General features: G+C 42.9%; 1 protein-coding gene across 1 annotated transcript in view; it reads left to right on the top strand.

Annotated features, from left to right (window-relative positions):
• Positions 1–17,992, top strand: part of LOC137325461 (spindle assembly abnormal protein 6 homolog) — a 40,789-nt gene that overhangs the window by 16,691 nt on the left and 6,106 nt on the right. The window contains exons 11-13 of the mRNA XM_067990597.1: positions 12,310–12,489; positions 13,461–13,542; positions 16,390–16,517. Of these exons, the coding sequence (XP_067846698.1) occupies positions 12,310–12,489; positions 13,461–13,542; positions 16,390–16,517 (390 nt within the window). The remainder of the gene's footprint in view (positions 1–12,309; positions 12,490–13,460; positions 13,543–16,389; positions 16,518–17,992) is intronic.

Consider the following 17,992-nt stretch of genomic DNA (forward strand, 5'->3'; position numbering starts at 1 on the left):
TTACCTGTTCTTCCGGGTTCCCCGCTGCTAAGCTGCGCAGCGGGCGGACTGCGCATGCGCAGTAATGTCTGTCAGCTGGAGTAGCTCTATTTAAAGGGGCAGTCCTCCACTGACTGATGCTGCAAGAAATAGGAAAAATTACAGCATATACCTGCTCCCAGGTTTAATGATGCCTCATTCCATCTCTTCTTGGATGGGGTGAGGAGGAGGAGGGGGAGGACAGAGATCTTCTCCCCGGTGGGCGGGAGGAAGCGACCTGCCTCTGCCACCAAGAAGGCCTGGCTCGAGGTAGCAGAGGAGGTCACCTGCACCACCAACATATCGCACAACTGCATACAGTGCAGGAGGCGCTGCAATGACCTAAGTAGGTTAGCCAAAGTGAGTACACTTACTCATTCCCCTACACTCCGTCTGCCACATCACCGCCCTCACCCCACATCTCCTTCTGCACAGCCAACACTACTCTGTCACATCACTCCTCACACCCACCCAAACCTCATCCTCATCTTACCTGCACTTACTCACCTCGCCAGTACTCATCCCGCCACTACCACTCAACCCAATCCTCATACAATCTAATGGCTCTATCTTATACTCACCCTCTCATGCATCTCTTTCACAGTCAGCCTCACTCAACCTGCCGCTACCTGTGCTGCAGCCACAAGGCATGCATCACATATGTGCAGTAGGAAGCGTAAGGCAAACGTGTCGTGAGCATGAAGGGGATGCACAAGGGTGTTTGAGGGTTTGTCGTGGTTTTTACTTATATTTAATTTCTGATCAACTCACATTACATATTATATTGGCACCACTACTGCCACGTCTTTGCGAATCTTGTCTGGTTTGTGCAATAATGCCCTTTCCTGAGGATCACAATGAAGAAGACCCACAACTGATGCCACCCATTGTGTCACTGCAGAGTGGGTGTAGGTGTATTTGCAAGGCTCTTTTGTGCAGACGACTGTGAGACGTCGGCGATGTCCCAGTGGCACCCTGGAAGGATGCGGAGGAGAAGTTGTTGAAGGCAGTGGTGACTTTGACAGCAACAGGTAAGAAGATGGTGCTCGGGCCAGCCGGGAGCAGCTCGGCATGAAGGAGGCTGCAGATGTCCACAACTACATGTCGAGTGACTCTGAGCCTCCGTGTGCACTGCTGCTCAGAGAGGTCCAGGAGGCTGAGCCTCGGTCTGTGGAACGTGTGGCGAGGGTGGTGCCCTCTGTGACGCATTTCTCTCTGCGGTTGCCCTCCCTCCTGCTGTGCAGGTGGATGTGTCACAGCACTGTGTTGTGGAGCTCCACGTGTCCGAGGTGGCCGGCGAGGCTGGTGATGCTGTTCGCCCTCCGAGGAGGTCATGACTGCAGCTACGGTGGCCCCCATCCGGAAGATGTACATCTGAGGGGGTCCGCAAGGTAGGTACATGTGTCTGGACAGCGGGGTAAGTGTGCAAGTTGGTGAATTTTATTGTTAGGAGGAGGGTGGTGGAGGCCAAACTTTATCCAAAGTGACAGAGTGGCCTCCTGCAATGAGTGAGGGTCTCCCCCCACCACCACCACCCCCCCCCCCAACCCCTGTCAAATGGACCTTTGCAGCTGCCACAGGCTGATGGCTGCAACATGTCCATTTAAACTGGGAGCATTTTCCCCAGTACGGGAAACAGTCCCAGTTGTTTGCAAAATCCCACCCCTCCTAAAATATCATGTTAATCAGGTCTCTAAACGACCTGAAATACCTAAACAAATATCTTAAGTGGCACCCCGGGGGCTGCACGCACATGTGAACGCGTCAGTGGGAAACCCGGAAGTGGGCGGGTTGGAGCCGGGCTCCCGACCCGCCCCAGGAATCGTCGATTTTCGTAGCCCCCCCCCGTCACGAACGCACCCGATCGCGGGTGCTAAAATCGAGCCCTTAGAATTCTCTGGTTATTTGAGGTAGCCTACAGCTCCTATTTCTTTTCTCTGAAAACCTTAACCAATGTCCCCTCAATTCCGGTGAGTAGACATTAGTTAGATTTGACCTCAGTAATTGTTAGCACCATATCTATTTAATTAAAAGTCTTGTCTTGTATCTAGTGTGCATTCATGGTTTCACACTTCAATGTGTGGCATGTCAAAAGTGTGACGCATTTGTCAGGCAAAATAAACTGCGGTTGGCTTAAATAACCACTAACCTGCTGATTGACTCAAATATCGGCTAAATATGAAGCTATCAAAAACTCATTCCATTCAATAGATAGATAGTAAACTTTACAATCAGCAACAAGCAAACATCACAAAATCACACAATCAATTTACTCTTTTTTTAATTCAGCAATCTGGAACATGCAACTACTATGAAACAAACCAATCAAACTGCTCAAATAATTTCATCACACTGTTTTCAGTCATTGTTTTCCTCTTTCATTCAGGTCAGAAACAGCTAGCAAAACATTTGTAACCTAACAATCGCACTGTTTTGAAAATAAAATCATTAACTTGCCTATAAAATTGGTCATGTCATGTTAGAAACGCCTGCAAGACATTTCCTCCAAATAGACCTGCCTTGCAGTCTGCGAGTTTGAGCTGCAAATTTCACCTGTGGCTTGGTTCTAGGTATTTCCAATTGTGTGTGAGTACATGCGCGCTGTGTGTAATTTTTTATAGGAGTTGCAGTTTTCAACTTTTCCTGTAGAACTACAATACTGAGTGTACTGTCACATCTCATGTCACATGACAATCCGGCAGAAAATTTACAGGTGACTGAGGTGTGAGTGGTAGGGGAAAACATCAACTATATAAAAAAATTCTTGCAGCTTTTTATATGGTTTGTCATTATTAAACAAAAATTTGGAGCTAAACTTGTCATTTGTGATGGATTTTATTTTGATGGAGTAATGTTTGTGCTGAGCCCAGATAAGGATGTTTGAAGTGTCTGCAAATGGAGATTGTGGTCAGTCAGCCAGCACCTATGGCAAATGAGCAACTGTTGAAGGTGCTGGTCATTGGAGACTAGACAGTGGAAAAGTCCCTGTTATACCAATGGCAACTTCAACAAGATCTCTAAATCCAGCAAGAGAAGTAAGGGGATAAAAAGATATCTTTTTTAATCATGTGAATAACTGAGCAAAGGAAGCAAGGTTTTGGGAAGGGAGAAGGGAAGAATAAATAAAGTACCTGCATCTTAAGCAAATATTGTAAATCCACTATGGGAGGCAAAGCAAAAAAAAAGTTTCTTAATGTTAATAACTGAGAGTAAGAGGTTTAGGGAGGGAAGAACAAAGTTACTTAACCAAGCTTTGTAATGTAAGTAAATAAAGTCTGAGATTAGTATCAGTAAGGTGTGTAATATTTTTATCTCATGTCAGTTGTGATAAATTGATTCTGTAAATTTACATTACATTGAAGGGCAAATTTCTATTGTGGGACCATGGTAAACATTAGAAACTGCAGTCCATGCCCAGGGCTTCCTGTGAGCAATGCCATGGGAGATCTTTGAGTATTTAGTAGATTTTATTATGACTGTGAATTGGTAAATGTACATAGGAACAGGAGTAGGCCATTTAGCCCCTCCACCATTCAGTGAAATCATGGCTGATATGTGATCTAACTCCATATACCCGCTGTAGCCCCATATCGCTTAGTACCTTTGGTTAACAAAAATCTATCAATCTCATTTAAAATTAACAATTGAGCTAGCATCAACTGCCGTTTGCGGAAGGGTTTTCCAAACTTCTACCACCCTTTGCCTGTAGAAGTGTTTCCTAACTACATTCCTGAAAGTGCTGGCTCTTAATTTTTAGGCTATGTTCCCTAGTCCTAGACTCCCCAGCCAGCAGAAATAGTTTCTATCTACCCTATCAGTTCCCCTTAATATCTCGAAAACTTCAATCATATCAACCTTTAATCTCCTAAATTCTAGGGAATGTAATCCTAGTTTGTGTAATCTCGCCTTGTAATTTAACCCTTGGAGTTCAGTTATCATTCTAATAAATCTACTCTGCACTCCCTCCAAGGCCAATATATCTTTCCTAAGGTGCGGTGCCCAGAACTGAGCACAGCACTCCAGGTGTGATCCAACCAGGGCTTTGTATAGATGTAGCATAACTTCTACCCCCTTGTATTCTAGTACTCTAAATATAAAGGCCAGCATTCCATTAGCCTTTTTGATTATTTTTTGTATCTGTCCATGACATTTTAATGATCTATGTACATGGACCCCTAAGTCTCTTTGGATCTCCACTGTTTCGAGCTTTTTACCATTTAGAAAGTACTCTGATCTATCTTTTTAAGTCCAAATTGGATGACCTCACACGCTTACATTGAAATCTATTTGCCACAGTTTTGCCCATTCACTTGATCTATTAATATCTCTTTGTAATTTGATGCTTCTATCTACACTGCTTACATTTATCAAACACTGCTTACATTATCAAACATTTACCTGACGAAGGAGGAAGCCTCCGAAAGCTTGTGAATTTAAAATAAAATTGCTGGACTATAACTTGGTGTTGTAAAATTGTTTACACTGCTTACAGTGCTGCCTATCTTTGTATCATCGGCAAAATTGGATATGTGGCTCTCTACTCCGTCGTCTAAGTCGTTAATAAATACAGTTGAAGCCCCAACACAGATCCCTGTGGGACGCTACAACTCACATCCTGCCAATTTGAGTACCTGCCCATTATCCCTCCTCTGTCTCTTGCCACTCAACCAATTTTCTAACCAGGTCAAAAATTGCCCTCCATTCCACAAGCTTCAACTTTAGCTAACAGTTCCTTATGACTAGGTCACTTAGAATTCCATAGTTTTACATAGTTTTATTGCATATCCCCGATTTCTAATGAGTTATTTCAGCACAGTACTGTGTATTTTCATTTTTAACAAGGGCAATTGAAAAGTGCTGTGGCTTTTTGCCATCTTAAGCATTGTATGACAGTTGATTCATCAATCATCCATCTGCTTATTTCTGGAGGGCCTTTGTTTACTTTCTTTCATTAAAAAAAAAGTTTTTCTCGAGTAATGCATGGGCTGGGGGAACGCGATACACTCTTAACAATCCTTTCCATTTCCTTGCCACTGATTAAGATTGCTCTATCCATGTAGAAGTGGATTGCCATGCAGATCGTGACCTAATTTCCTATGTTTTCTCACAGAAGATTGGCATCTGTTTCCGTTGCTGTACTTCTCTGCTGTTACTATGCGTGGCTTACATTTGTACGGTTTTGGTATTTTGTTCTGAGCCCTGAAAGGTTTTGAAGTGTAGTCACTGTTGTAATGAAGGAAACGTGGCAACCAATTTGTGCACAGCATGCTCCCACAAGCAGCAATGTGAGAATGACCAGATAATCTGTTTCAGTGATGCTCGTCTAGGGATAAATATTGGCCAAGGTACCGGGGAGAAGTCCCCTGCTCTTCTTCGCAATACTGCCGTGGGATCTTTTATGTCCACCTGAATGGGCAGATGGGGCCTTGGTTTAACGTCTCATCCGAAAGGCGGCACCTCCGACAGTTCAACACTCCCTCAGTACTGCACTGGCGTGTCAGCCTGGATTACGTGCTCAAGTCTCTGAAGTTGGACTTGAACCCACAATCTTCTGATTCAGAGTCGAAAGTGCTACCAATTGAGCCTCAGCTGACACTTGGTAAAGATAGTAAAGATAAAACCAAATTTCAGATAAAGATAAATCCAAACTGCAAAATCAACTTAAGCTTGAAAACTGCATTGGGTAAGCCTATGTTCTACAAAATTTGCTGAGATTGGCTCTGCTCCATCTTTTAATGTCAACTATTGTTTCCAATGATCTGTCTTGATTACAAAGCCATTTTGTTCACCTTGACCATTTCCTTAGTTTATTTTTGCAAATTTGGAGAGTAACTCTTAGGAGACACAAAAGACAACACGTGGTTGTATTTTGATAGACTTCACAAAGATCCATATAAACTTTGCTCTATTTTGAGGATCTGTACCCTCATTTGAATGAAGGTACCTTCTGTGCATTATCTCTTTGTTGGTCTCCCTATCCTCCAATTCACTCTTGCTGCTTCTAAGCAATGAGGGCAGGTAGCCTACATGTGCACAGACCACTGCAACTGCTACTCTTGGTTGGCTGCCAAGAGATAAGTAGTCCATACAATTCTACCTCCCTCCCTCCAGGAATTTGCTTGACCTCCATTTGGCAGGGCTGTAATCCAGAAGTCAGCAGAGTGGGGAATCAAACATTCATCAGTAATCCACAATGCCATTCGTACTCCAATACATAGCACGACCATGCTGCCCTATCCCAATGTGTTTTATAAATATCTAAAAACATGATAAATTGAAACAAAAGTAAGTGGTGATCATAACGGCCAGTATTCTTAGCTATACAAAACTTCTTTTTTCTAAGACAGTATCCTTAATCTTACAAATATGCACTGATAAACCAACAGTAGTAGGCTATTGACTTAAAAAGGGTAATTTTTTAAAGAGAAAGAAATGTTTTACCATTCAAACCATACATATACTGTACATTGCTGGTTCAACTTGCTTCAGTTATGTCTCATCCTATTTTTCTAATGCATTTGAAATAAAAACATAAAAAAGCACAGAAAAGAAAAGTAATTCAGCCTATGAAGCCCCTGCCTTCAATAGACCATATACAATCTACTTTACCATGAATACGATCCACACATTTAATCTTTCCCACACATTTCACTTCTGGAATTTCTCCTTGCCACTCCAAAGGCAAATAAAATGCAGCTTCAAAATATCTGCAAAACTTTACACCATCTACCCATCCCCGACTTGTTGCCTTTCATGGTCTGATGTTTGTAATTCCAGCAGGTCAGGAACACCATGTTCCTCTGTATATTTGATTATTTATATCTGTGCTTGTCCTTCTGACTCTCAACCCTGTTTCAAATCATAAACTTATACAACCTTTTTCTTTTAATTGTTAATGGATATAGCAGTAACTGCTTTTACTAGGTGTCTCCTCCACATATCCACTATTGATTTGTGGTGGTGGGGGGAGGGATAAAATCCTGAAGTTTGTTAATTTTGTGCTTGTGTTGTCTAGTTCTGTTCTTCCAGTCAAAGTTAAAAGAACCTGCTTCCATCTATTTTTAGGGGCACTCAGTAAATTTTGTTGAGGGTTAAGGAGTAAATTGCTTAGGGGCTGCTTTTACAGACCCACCAAAAAAATTATTTTTAAAAATCACATTTGCTATATATAACTTTTTTTCAGCATTGGATACAATGCACTGAATTTGTTTAACCACTTTTATTAACAAGATTGTCAAATTTGTTTCCACAAACTAGTTGTATAAAGATTACTTGTAGATCAGATACTGCAAGTCTCAACCCTCTGCACTTTCTCCACCCAAGTGCCAAGAGCACAGACTAGAGACTAGCCGCTATAGAACCATAACTCAGCCAGGGGAACTTGGGAGGAAAGGGCTTCCTTTCAAACTGTCCGTGCTGCCCGACGTGCAGTGGTTCTTCAGTGACTTTGTACTTGCCATGCAATTGAATGAGCTGGGGCTGGTGGAAATGCCCTGTGAACATAAAGACACTGGAGGTGAAATTGGACCTTGTCATGCCCGTTTTCCAGATGAAAACAGATGCAAAGAGGTCCAATTTAAGGGGACAGCCACCTGCGTCCGAACGGTATTGGGAACATGTCCAATGCCATATTGGTTCAGGTGCTGTAGAAACGTCCTGGTTCAGGTGCTGTAGAAACGTCCCTGATAGTCACCTAAAACAGGCGTTCGGCCCTTTATTATGCTAATAAGGGGCCTAATGCTTATTTCATATAGGAACATTAGGAACAGGAGGAGGCCATTCAGCCCCTGGAGCCAGCTCTGCCATTCAATTAGATCATTGCTGACCTGCACCTCAACTTCATTTGTCCAAATTTGGTCCATATCCCATACCCAACAAAAATCTATTTATCTCAGTCATGAAAGCTCCAATTGCCCTAGCGTCCACAGTTTCAGGATCCAAACCTGAAAATGATTTGTTCTGAACACAGCAGGCATTGGGCCTGCTGCAGTAAGGACTACCTGATCTACATGTGGACTAACCAGCAGCTCATAAAGGGACCGCTGGAGTCTGCCACCAAAAAAGTACGTATTTTAAAAATTGCCTTAACGTGGAGCCAGGAGCAGGAGTGCTCTTCCCAGCTCCACATTAAAATAGTGGGCTGCTCTGGCCACCGCTCACCCTACTCCCAATCAACCATCCCCGCCCCCGGTGAGCAGTCTTTGGGGCCGCAACTAGCACTCACAGCTCACCAATACTATACTAATGAGGCCGGTGGACCAATTTGCCACGATTCTGCAGCTGGCCTCATTAGGCACGTGCAGCATGCTCTGCACCCAGGTTGCGCCCCAATTCTGGCGCAATCCAGTTTCTAGGCCACTACCTTGCAAATGCCTGAAACAATGTATCCATATTACTTTAGAAATCTACATGAATTTAGAAACATTTATTTGTTTTATAACAGATTTGGTGAATTAAGTAATGTTCTGTAATAGTGAAATCTGCTGTGATGAACTTTTGCTATTGTTTAAGTTTTACTTTTAATAAGTCTGATTTGTAGATTATAGCCTAAGTCATAGATCTAATAGGGTTGTAGTCTTTCCTTTATCTGAAAAACAAGGAGCGCATGAGAGGAATCGTCATTTGCAGTGTGCAAATTACAGGAACAATTGTGTTCTGTTTGACCCTGGACAATGCTACATTACCAGATATTGTGTGTATAAGATCACACTTCAGTTCATAGGGAGCCAGGGCTCGATTGCTAGGACGGTCCTTTGTGCTGAGCATGAGTAATATCTGGGTACAGCCAAGAAATTGTAACACATTCCATCTCTTTCCCCCCGCCCCCGAAATAAAAAATTCTTTTCACTTCAGCTATCCTTTTGTGCAGTCGTCTTGGCTCCTTCAGCCCATGCATTTGCAGCATGAAAGGTACACTGTGCTTTTCTTAACTATATGCAGTTATTTGCAGGTAATCCATTCAACAATCTTGTACAAAATGCAACAGGTATTAGCCAATCATCCCATATGTATGACCAAATTAATGGAGAGGCCACTTTGCTTCTTCTCTTCAAGCACCTGGGTATATTATTGTACAGAATTGTAGCCACATTTGCGCTATAACCATTATTGTTCTAACCTACCTTTTGACTCATCCATTATTTCCAACAGCTGTCCCATTTTCAACCTACCTTTCCACTCCATGGTTCTTGAACTTGTCTGCCTCCAGCTCTGTATCCATCTCTCAAAACTTCCTGTTTGAATCGCTCCAGACTGGCTTCTGCTCTACTCACGCTACCGAGACAGCCCCAGGCCAGCAGCAGAATTGTATTCCAGCACAATCTGTAACCTCATGGCCTGGCATATTCCTCACACTACCATGACCAACAAGCCAGGGGATCAACCCCGGTTCAATGAGGAGTGTAGAAGAGCATGCCAGGAGCAGCACCAGGCATTCCTAAAAATGAGGTGCCAACCTGGTGAAGCTACAACTCAGGACTACATGCATGCTAAACAGCGGAAGCAACATGCTATAGACAGAGCTAAGCGATTCCACAACCAATGGATCAGATCAAAGCTCTGCAGTCCTGCCACATCCAGTCATGAATGGTGGTGGACAATTAAACAACTAACGGGGGGAGGAGGAGGCTCTGTGAACGTCCCCAGCCTCAATGATGGCGGAGTCCAGCACGTGAGTGCAAAAGACAAGGCTGAAGCGTTTGCAACCATCTTCAGCCAGGAGTGCCGAGTGGATGATCCATCTCAGCCTCCTCCCGATATCCCCACCATCACAGAAGCCAGTCTTCAGCCAATACGATTCACTCCACGTGATATCAAGAAACAGCTGAGTGCACTGGATACAACAAAGGCTATGGGCCCCGACAATATCCCGGCTGTAGTGCTGAAGTCTTGTGCTCTAGAACTAGCTGCGCCTCTAGCCAAACTGTTACAATACAGCTACAACACTGGCATCCACCCGACAATGTGGGAAATTGCCCAGGTATGTCCTGTCCACAAAAAGCAGGACAAATCCAATCCGGCCAATTACCACCCCATCGGTCTACTCTCAATCAACAGCAAAGTGATGGAAGGTGTCGTCGACAGTGCGATCAAGTGGCACTTACTCACCAATAACCTGCTCACCGATGCTCAGTTTGTGTTCCGCCAGGACCACTCAGCTCCAGACCTCACTATAGCCTTGGTCCAAACATGAACAAAAGAGCTGAATTCCAGAGGTGAGGAGAGAGTGACTGCCCTTGACATCAAGGCAGCATTTGACCGAGTGTGGCACCAAGGAGCCCTAGTAAAATTGAAGTCAATGGGAATCAGGGGGAAAACTCTCCAGTGGCTGGAGTCATACCTAACACAAAGGAAGATGGTAGTGGTTGTTGGAGGCCAATCATCTCAGCCCCAGGACATTGCTGCAGGAGTTCCTCAGGGCAGTGTCCTAGGCCTAACCATCTTCAGCTTCATCAATGACCTTCCCTCCATCATAAGGTCAGAAATGGGGATGTTCGCTGATGATTGCAAAATGTTCAGTTCCATTCGCAACCCCTCAAATAATGCTGCAGTCCGAGCCCGCATTCAGCAAGACCTGGACAACGTCCAGGCTTGGGCTGATAAGTGGCAAGTAACATTCGCGCCAGACAAGTGCCAGGCAATGACCATCTCCAACAAGAGAGAGTCTAACCACCTCCCCTTGACATTCAACGACATTACCATCGCCGAATCCCCCACCATCAACATCCTGGGGGTCACCGTTGACCAGAAATTTAACTGCACCAGCCATATAAATATTGTGGCTACAAAAGCAGGTCAGAGGCTGGGTATTCAGTGGCGAGTGACTCGCCTCCTGACTCCCCAAAGCCTTTCCACCATCTACAAGGCACAAGTCAGGAGTGTGATAAAATACTCTCCACTTGCCTGGATGATTGCAGCTCCAACAACACTCAAGAAGCTCGATACCATCCAGGACAAAGCAGCCCGCTTGATTGGCACCCCATCCACCACCCTAAACATTCACTCCCTTCACCACCGGCGCACTGTGGCTGCAGTGTGTACCATCCACAGGATGCACTGCAGCAACTCGCCAAGGCTTCTTCAACAGCACCTCCCAAACCCGCAACCTCTACCACCTAGAAGGACAAGAGCAGCAGGCAGATGGGAACACCACCACCTGCACGTTCCCCTCCAAGTCTCACACCATCCCGACTTGGAAATATATCGCCATTCCTTCGTTGTCGCTGGGTCAAAATCCTGGAACTTCCTTCCTAACAGCACTGTGGGAGAACCTTCACCACACGGACTGCAGCGTTTCAAGAAGGCAGCTCACCACCATCTTCTCGAGGGCAATTAGGGATGGGCAATAAATGCTGGCCTCGCCAGCGACGCCCACATCCCATGAACGAATGAAAAAAAAGCCAAGTCAGAATTACAATGTCTCTGACCACGGTATATTGTTATTCCTCTTGGTCCGCCTTCACCTTTCTGGAGCATTTGATATGATAGCCATGCCATTCTCCTTCATCGCCTCTCCTCCATCGTCCAACTTTGTGGGATTGCCATTGCGTAGTTCCACTCCTACCTATCTGAACATAGCCAGTGCATCTTTAGCCTCTGGAGTCCCTTAAGGGTCTATCCTCAACCCCCTCTTATTCATCTATACACTGCCCCTCAGTGACATCATCTGTAGGCATGGGGCCAGTTTCCGTATGTTTGCCAACAGCATCTAACTCTTTCCATCAACTCTTTTGATCACTCAACCACCTCTGTGCTGTCAGACCGCCTACCTGACATTGTCATTGATCAGTCACAATTTCCTTGAACTGAACACTGGGAAAACCGAAGCCATCGATTTCTGCGCATGCCATAAATTTGCCCGACTTCCACCTCCTCTGTGGCTACTTGCTCAGGCTGAACCAAACCATGTTAAACCTTGATGTCATGTTCAACCCAGAGCTCAGCTCCAAACTCAATACCTACCCATCATCAAGACTGCTTATTTCCACCTCTGCCCCTACCTCAGGCCCGCCACTGCTGAAACCTTCATTCCAGCCTGTGGGCGTACTTCCTTCCTTCCTCTTTGAAGCGCTGACAATACAGAACTTGCCCCCTATGAAATTCTAGTGCTCGTTAGACCCCTGTAATCTGTTTGATGTATTTAGACTTGATTCACCTATTTGTACTATCATACCACTTTGTGATGTTCATATTGAGCCAAATTGTAATTTTTTAAAAAAGTATTGTAATTGTTTTTTGTCTTGCTAAATGCTTAACTGTGACCATTATATACCTTCTACCATCTTTTAACAGGCTAATGAAATTATTAAAAAGTTACAAGGGGATATGAAAGCACTAATAGGGAAGCTGAAACTTAAAAATACTGTCACAATACAACAAGAAAAACTGTTATCAGAGAAAGAAAAACAAATGCAGAAAGAGCAGAGGGAGCTACAGGAAGCTCAGCAGACGTTACAACTCAAAGGAGAAGAGGTAAGGCTCCAAATGCAAATTGAATTTTGCATGTGTGTTTGTGTATTGCTAATCTATACTGGAAATTTGCATTTATTTGAAAAGCTAAATTTATAATTCAGAATGCAACTGATTTGCTAAAGTTGTAGCATTTGCCTTCAAACCAGGTGTTAATGCACTAGTCACTGGAAAATCTTACTTGAGCCCACCTGACTCTTGAAAGAAAATTTAGTTAACAGTAGCCGATATCCCTGTTGTTTAAGAGGAGTGGAGGTAACACTATTACGTGGGTTGTGGGGAGGAAAAGAAGTTTATAAAAGATGATAAAGTAAATGTTTTTGATTGGTTCCTGGAAAATAACTAGTTTTTCTGTACCAACTTCAGGTAGGTAAATAAATTCTGTTTCCTCACATACCACACTTGCATTAAATAAATAAATCTCTGCATGTATTATGGGAGCAGCTTTTTAACTTTGGTGTCCATTTGCTTAGGGTAAGGCTTTTTATAGCAAAAGCCAAAAAATAGATATGTTAAGTAACTGCTGGTGAAACCCTTTAAAGAAATCCCCCCGTCCAGAGTATATCCGTCCACTCTGAGCATCTACCTTCCCGTCCCCCAGTCCCCCCTGTTACATGCCACTCTTACCCTCTCCCTGCAGTGAACACTTCTATCATTGTATTTTCATTAGCAATATGGAACCCCCTCCTCAGTACTCCCACAAAAAATACAAAATATACTTTTTGCAGGAACATTTGTAAATAACCAGAAAATTATAAATTGTGATTCTAACTAGTTTGATTATTTTTTAAATAGGAATTTAATCCTCAAGTTGTTTTCAGTAAGTGATTCTATTTTCATGGAATGGGTATGTGACTGAAAGTTGGAGCAGTGCAGCATTCCAAGGTGCTTCACAAAGGTGTTGCATAGATTAGTCATTGAATATTACGCTTTGGCTTACCAGGCTTGGTTTCAGTCTTTTCTTCTTGCTGTAGGTATCAAAATTGCAAGAGCAATTAGAAGGAACATTGGAGAAATTGGAAGAAAGCAAGCAGCTCCTCAAAACAAATGAAAATGGTAAGTATGCTGCAGAAATATTCCTTTGTATTGCAATTCAGCAGTGGGATCCAATCAGTTGGATTGCTGACACTGGATAGCATCGTTTCCAAAGGTAAGTGCTTTCCATCCTCATGGTAGCCTTTATACTTCATTTACTTAACCGAGTACCTTAATTTCGTCTCAGTAACTGAATCTGTGGTGTCCCATTTGCACCTCTGAGAGTACACAATTGATTTTTTTTCTTTGTTTCTGTATATGAGAATCAGATTGGTGCTGTTTTACAGCCTTAATTAATTGGTGAATCCATCCTTAGCATTACTTAATTTTTGTGGCAGTGGAACTTGACCTTTAGGTGGGTTCCCTTTATGCTGACAGATCCAGAGTTCAGAAATTGCACCATCCATGTTTTCAGCTAAGCCTGAATTTTAGTAGATGTTTCTTGTTGACTCTTGACTAGCTATTACTAGGGTTTTAGATACTATGCCATTTTTAACCCGTGTAACAGACTGAGGTCCTCAAATAGTGGACTCTTATCTGTTTCCAGATCACAGAATGTCTTGATGTGAACCCTGTAGGACCTTGAAGCAGTATGAGCTTGGGCTAGTCAGTTAGTCAACATTTGTTCTGCCAGTGGATCTCTTTAGTTTTACTGCTTATTCATTTCTCAAGTCTGCTCATGAGTGGAAGTAACTCGTAATTGACTAGTTAGAAGTTAAATGGCATCTGTGGAGAGAGAAACAGAGTTAACGTTTCAGGTCAATGACTTTCGTCAGAATTGGAAGAAGTAAAGATTTAATAGTCTTTAAGCAAGTACAGAGCCAGGGGAAAGGTTGGTGGGGGAGCGGTGCAGGTAGAAGGGAGGAAAGAAATCCCTTCGGAGAAGAGCAGAACTTCTTCAAGGTGGATATTCCTGGAAGAGAAGTGGCAGTGAATTAAACACACACTATCCCGACTTGGAAATATATTGCCGTTCCTTCATCGTCGCTGGGTCAAAATCCTGGAACTTCCTTCCTAACAGCACTGTGGGAGAACCGTCACCACACGGACTGCAGCAGTTCAAGAAGGCGGCTCACCACCACCTTCTCAAGGGCAATTAGGGATGGGCAATAAATGCCGGCCTCGCCCGCGACGCCCACATCCCATGAACGAATAAAAAAAAACACTTAAATCAAAAGCAAAATATTGCAGATGCTGGAAATCTGAAATAAAAACAGAAAAGGCTGCAAACACTCAGCAGGTCAGGCAGCATCTGTGGAGAAAGAAGCAGAGTTAATGTTTCAGGTTGATGACCATTTGTCAGAACTGGAAGAAGTAAAGATTTAACAGCTTTTAAGCAAGTAGAGAACCAGATTGTGGGGGTGGGGGGGGGGAAGGAGGGGAGGAAAGAAATCCCGTACTTGCTTAAAAGCTGTTAAATCTTTACTTCTTCCAGTTCTGACGAAAGGCCATCGACCTGAAACGTTAACTCTGTTTCTCTCTCCACAGATGCTGCCTGACCTGCTGAGTATTTCCAGCATTTTCTGTTTTCATATCAGACTTCCAGCATCCACAGTATTTTGCTTTTGATTTTGCAGAATTTAAATGGCGTGTGGGTGAGACAAAGCTCCTGATTACTGCTACTTGTGCTCGTTTGCTAATTTACCCAGTAAAAGTAGTGACAGTATAACTGGGTGGTCTTATTTTGCCCATTCCAACACTTTGGAGTCAGTTACAGCATTATATAAATCGGTCACAAACAAAAGTTAAGGCAAAGTCATTTTTCAAGTTTAAAATGAAATTCAGATTTCCCTTTTTAACGCTGTATGGTAATAAGTTCAAAGCATGAAAGGACAGAGTTGTTGGAATAATACTCTTAATAATTATGACCAAGTAAACATGTGGAGTTGCCCCAGACCTCGGTAAGAACGATGAGTTAAGTGGACTTTGGCTGAATATATTTGGAGGACCTCTAGATTAGACTATAGATATATGGATTCGCCATGACTAGATTACTGGTAGCTTGTTACAAAACTACAATGTACACAGGATTCACATGATGTCATAAACTGGAAGACTCAGTTACTGGATTATAAAACTCTTATGTATGTTTTATAAAAATAAAAAACAGAAAATTCTGTAAATACACAACAGGTTTGTTAGCCTCTGAAAAGAAAAAAAATATGAGTTAGCATTTCTTGTGGAGATAATTCATTAGCAATGATCAAAACAGAAATGAACTCAAGATTTTAAATATGCCATCAAATAGACAGCTAATAGCCTGTAAACAGTTTTGAAAGGCTATGAAAAGTTGAAAAGTTCTGGATGAGATACAAAGTTCATCTCGGGCTGCGGAAATGTATTGAAAAGACAAAAGATATGCAAAGCAGCTACAGAATGGAAAGGATCACTGTGGAATATGATTGGGAGCATTGCAGAGGCAACTAAATTCTAAGATTGCTAAAGCCAATATTCAGACCAGAGGACTCTGGGATACCGAGGAGGAAGATGAGATACTGATCCTGGAGCTTGGTTGGACCTGTGTGGGTAGTGAAAGTTGGAGTGAGTGGGAGCAAAATAGAGGGGAGGGCAGAGGACACGAGAAGAGAGAAAATCAATGGCTTGTCTTGCACGTTCTGTGGAATCAAGCAGATGAGTCGGGAGCAGCATTCTCTGAGGTCTGAGACTGCCTTGTTTCTTAACCGGCGTGGGTATGTGTGTGCGCGTGTGTGTACATACGCATCTTCCACACACAAGGGAGACCCATGACAGGAGAAAGAAAAGTACGTTTTAGGCAGGCAATAAAGGATTTAATTTTCCTGTTGTGAAATTGACAGTTCACAGAAACTTTTTTTTGGTAATCTAACTTATTTTTTTCTTATCCTTAAGTGATTACATGGCTCAACAAACAACTTAATGAAAACCAAATAATGAGGAAGCAAGAGATAATGGGAATGTCTGGGATAGTTTCTGGAAGTAATGGTATCTTCAAAAGAGAAACTGTACATCACAATATAGTAAGGAAATTGATGCTTTTAATGTACCAAAATGGTGCATGATTTAAAGATGCATGCTTGTATTTGTCATCATTTAAAAGCAATCTTACATATTTAGAATTGAAGTGTGAAGATTACATAGCAGTGTTATTTCAGCAGACAGTGTGTCTTAATTGTGTCATAGGAGTGATAGGAAATGTTTTTGAATAGAGCAATGCAAACCATAGTTTTAATACTGGAAGTATAGTAAATCGTTTTTTCTGGCCAAATTTCTCCCCTCCATTCCTGAAGTCATTGACTATTGGGGTACAATTCCACTGGTGCCATACAATGTTCTACCTCATAACCATTATTCATGCGTAGTTTTTTATGTTGAGTGTCAACAGGCTACTGCTGACATCAGCTACTTCTGCACAGACTGGGAAATAAACTTAGAAATTTCTGGATTTTCCTTCCATTTGGGTTTCTTGTTGCAAATGGGACTTTTGCCCACTATTTGATCCTGTCCCATTTTCCTGGATCAGGGTTAGTTAAGTATTCACTGTGAACTCCCAGTGTTCTTTAGTGAGACTCTGCCTCTGTGGAGGAGGGATATCCTGTGGTTTTGTAGGTCACTCATTGCAGTGGCTGAAATGGACAGGGCAAAATTTAAAGGGAGTAGCAACCTGCAAAATATGATGGGTACAAATTTGCCATTGTCTCTGTATGAACCCAGCCACATATCAAGGGAAGTTGGAGTAATGGGAAGAAGCAAGAGTGGCCAGGTTGCCGTTGGTAGTTCCATAAGAGTCTATTCCACCTGCTTCCCACTGCCCCAGTATCCCAGTGCCTTTTTTATGCAGGTCTTTCCTCCGGTCGGCGGGGTATAGACAGAAACAAGGCAATTCACTGGTGATCCAAGTCCTGCCCACTTATTGTCATTTCGATGTGGCAGGAATGGCGATGGAAGGGCAGCTGCAGTTGTCAATAAAGAGGTCATTTTTTAGGGGCGGGGATTTGACACACCGCCTCCACGTCCATTTTCCTTCATTCTCCACCATGAGACTGCCCACAAATGGGCAGTTTTACGGAGGAAAATGTAGGCTTTGGTTTATATGGCTTTTACATGCTGCCTTTAGCAACGGAGTTTTAGATAACCAAGAAGGGCTGCTTTTGTTTGAGTTTTAAAACTTCAAAACAGAAAGAACTGTACATTGTTCGGGTAAGCCTGTTCTGTATTGTTTTACCAAAAAGAAAACTATTATTCAGGAACTCTTGTATCATTTCAGTTTTTTTGAAGCAAGCAACCAACCTACTTAATGTCTTATAAGCAAAACTCCAGTGATGCCATTATTCTAGATGGTGAATAGAGAATTGGGTGTTGTGTTATACAGTTAGATTTGAACCTAGTGTATTACATTATGTGTTTCAAAGTTCTCGATTGCACTATTCAACATGTTTTGAACATTAGTGAGTTTGCCAGGGATGTTTGCGATAGTTAATGTGACGCTTTGTTC

Source organism: Heptranchias perlo, chromosome 9 (genome assembly GCF_035084215.1).
Source record: "Heptranchias perlo isolate sHepPer1 chromosome 9, sHepPer1.hap1, whole genome shotgun sequence".
NCBI classification, from domain to species: domain Eukaryota; kingdom Metazoa; phylum Chordata; class Chondrichthyes; order Hexanchiformes; family Hexanchidae; genus Heptranchias; species Heptranchias perlo.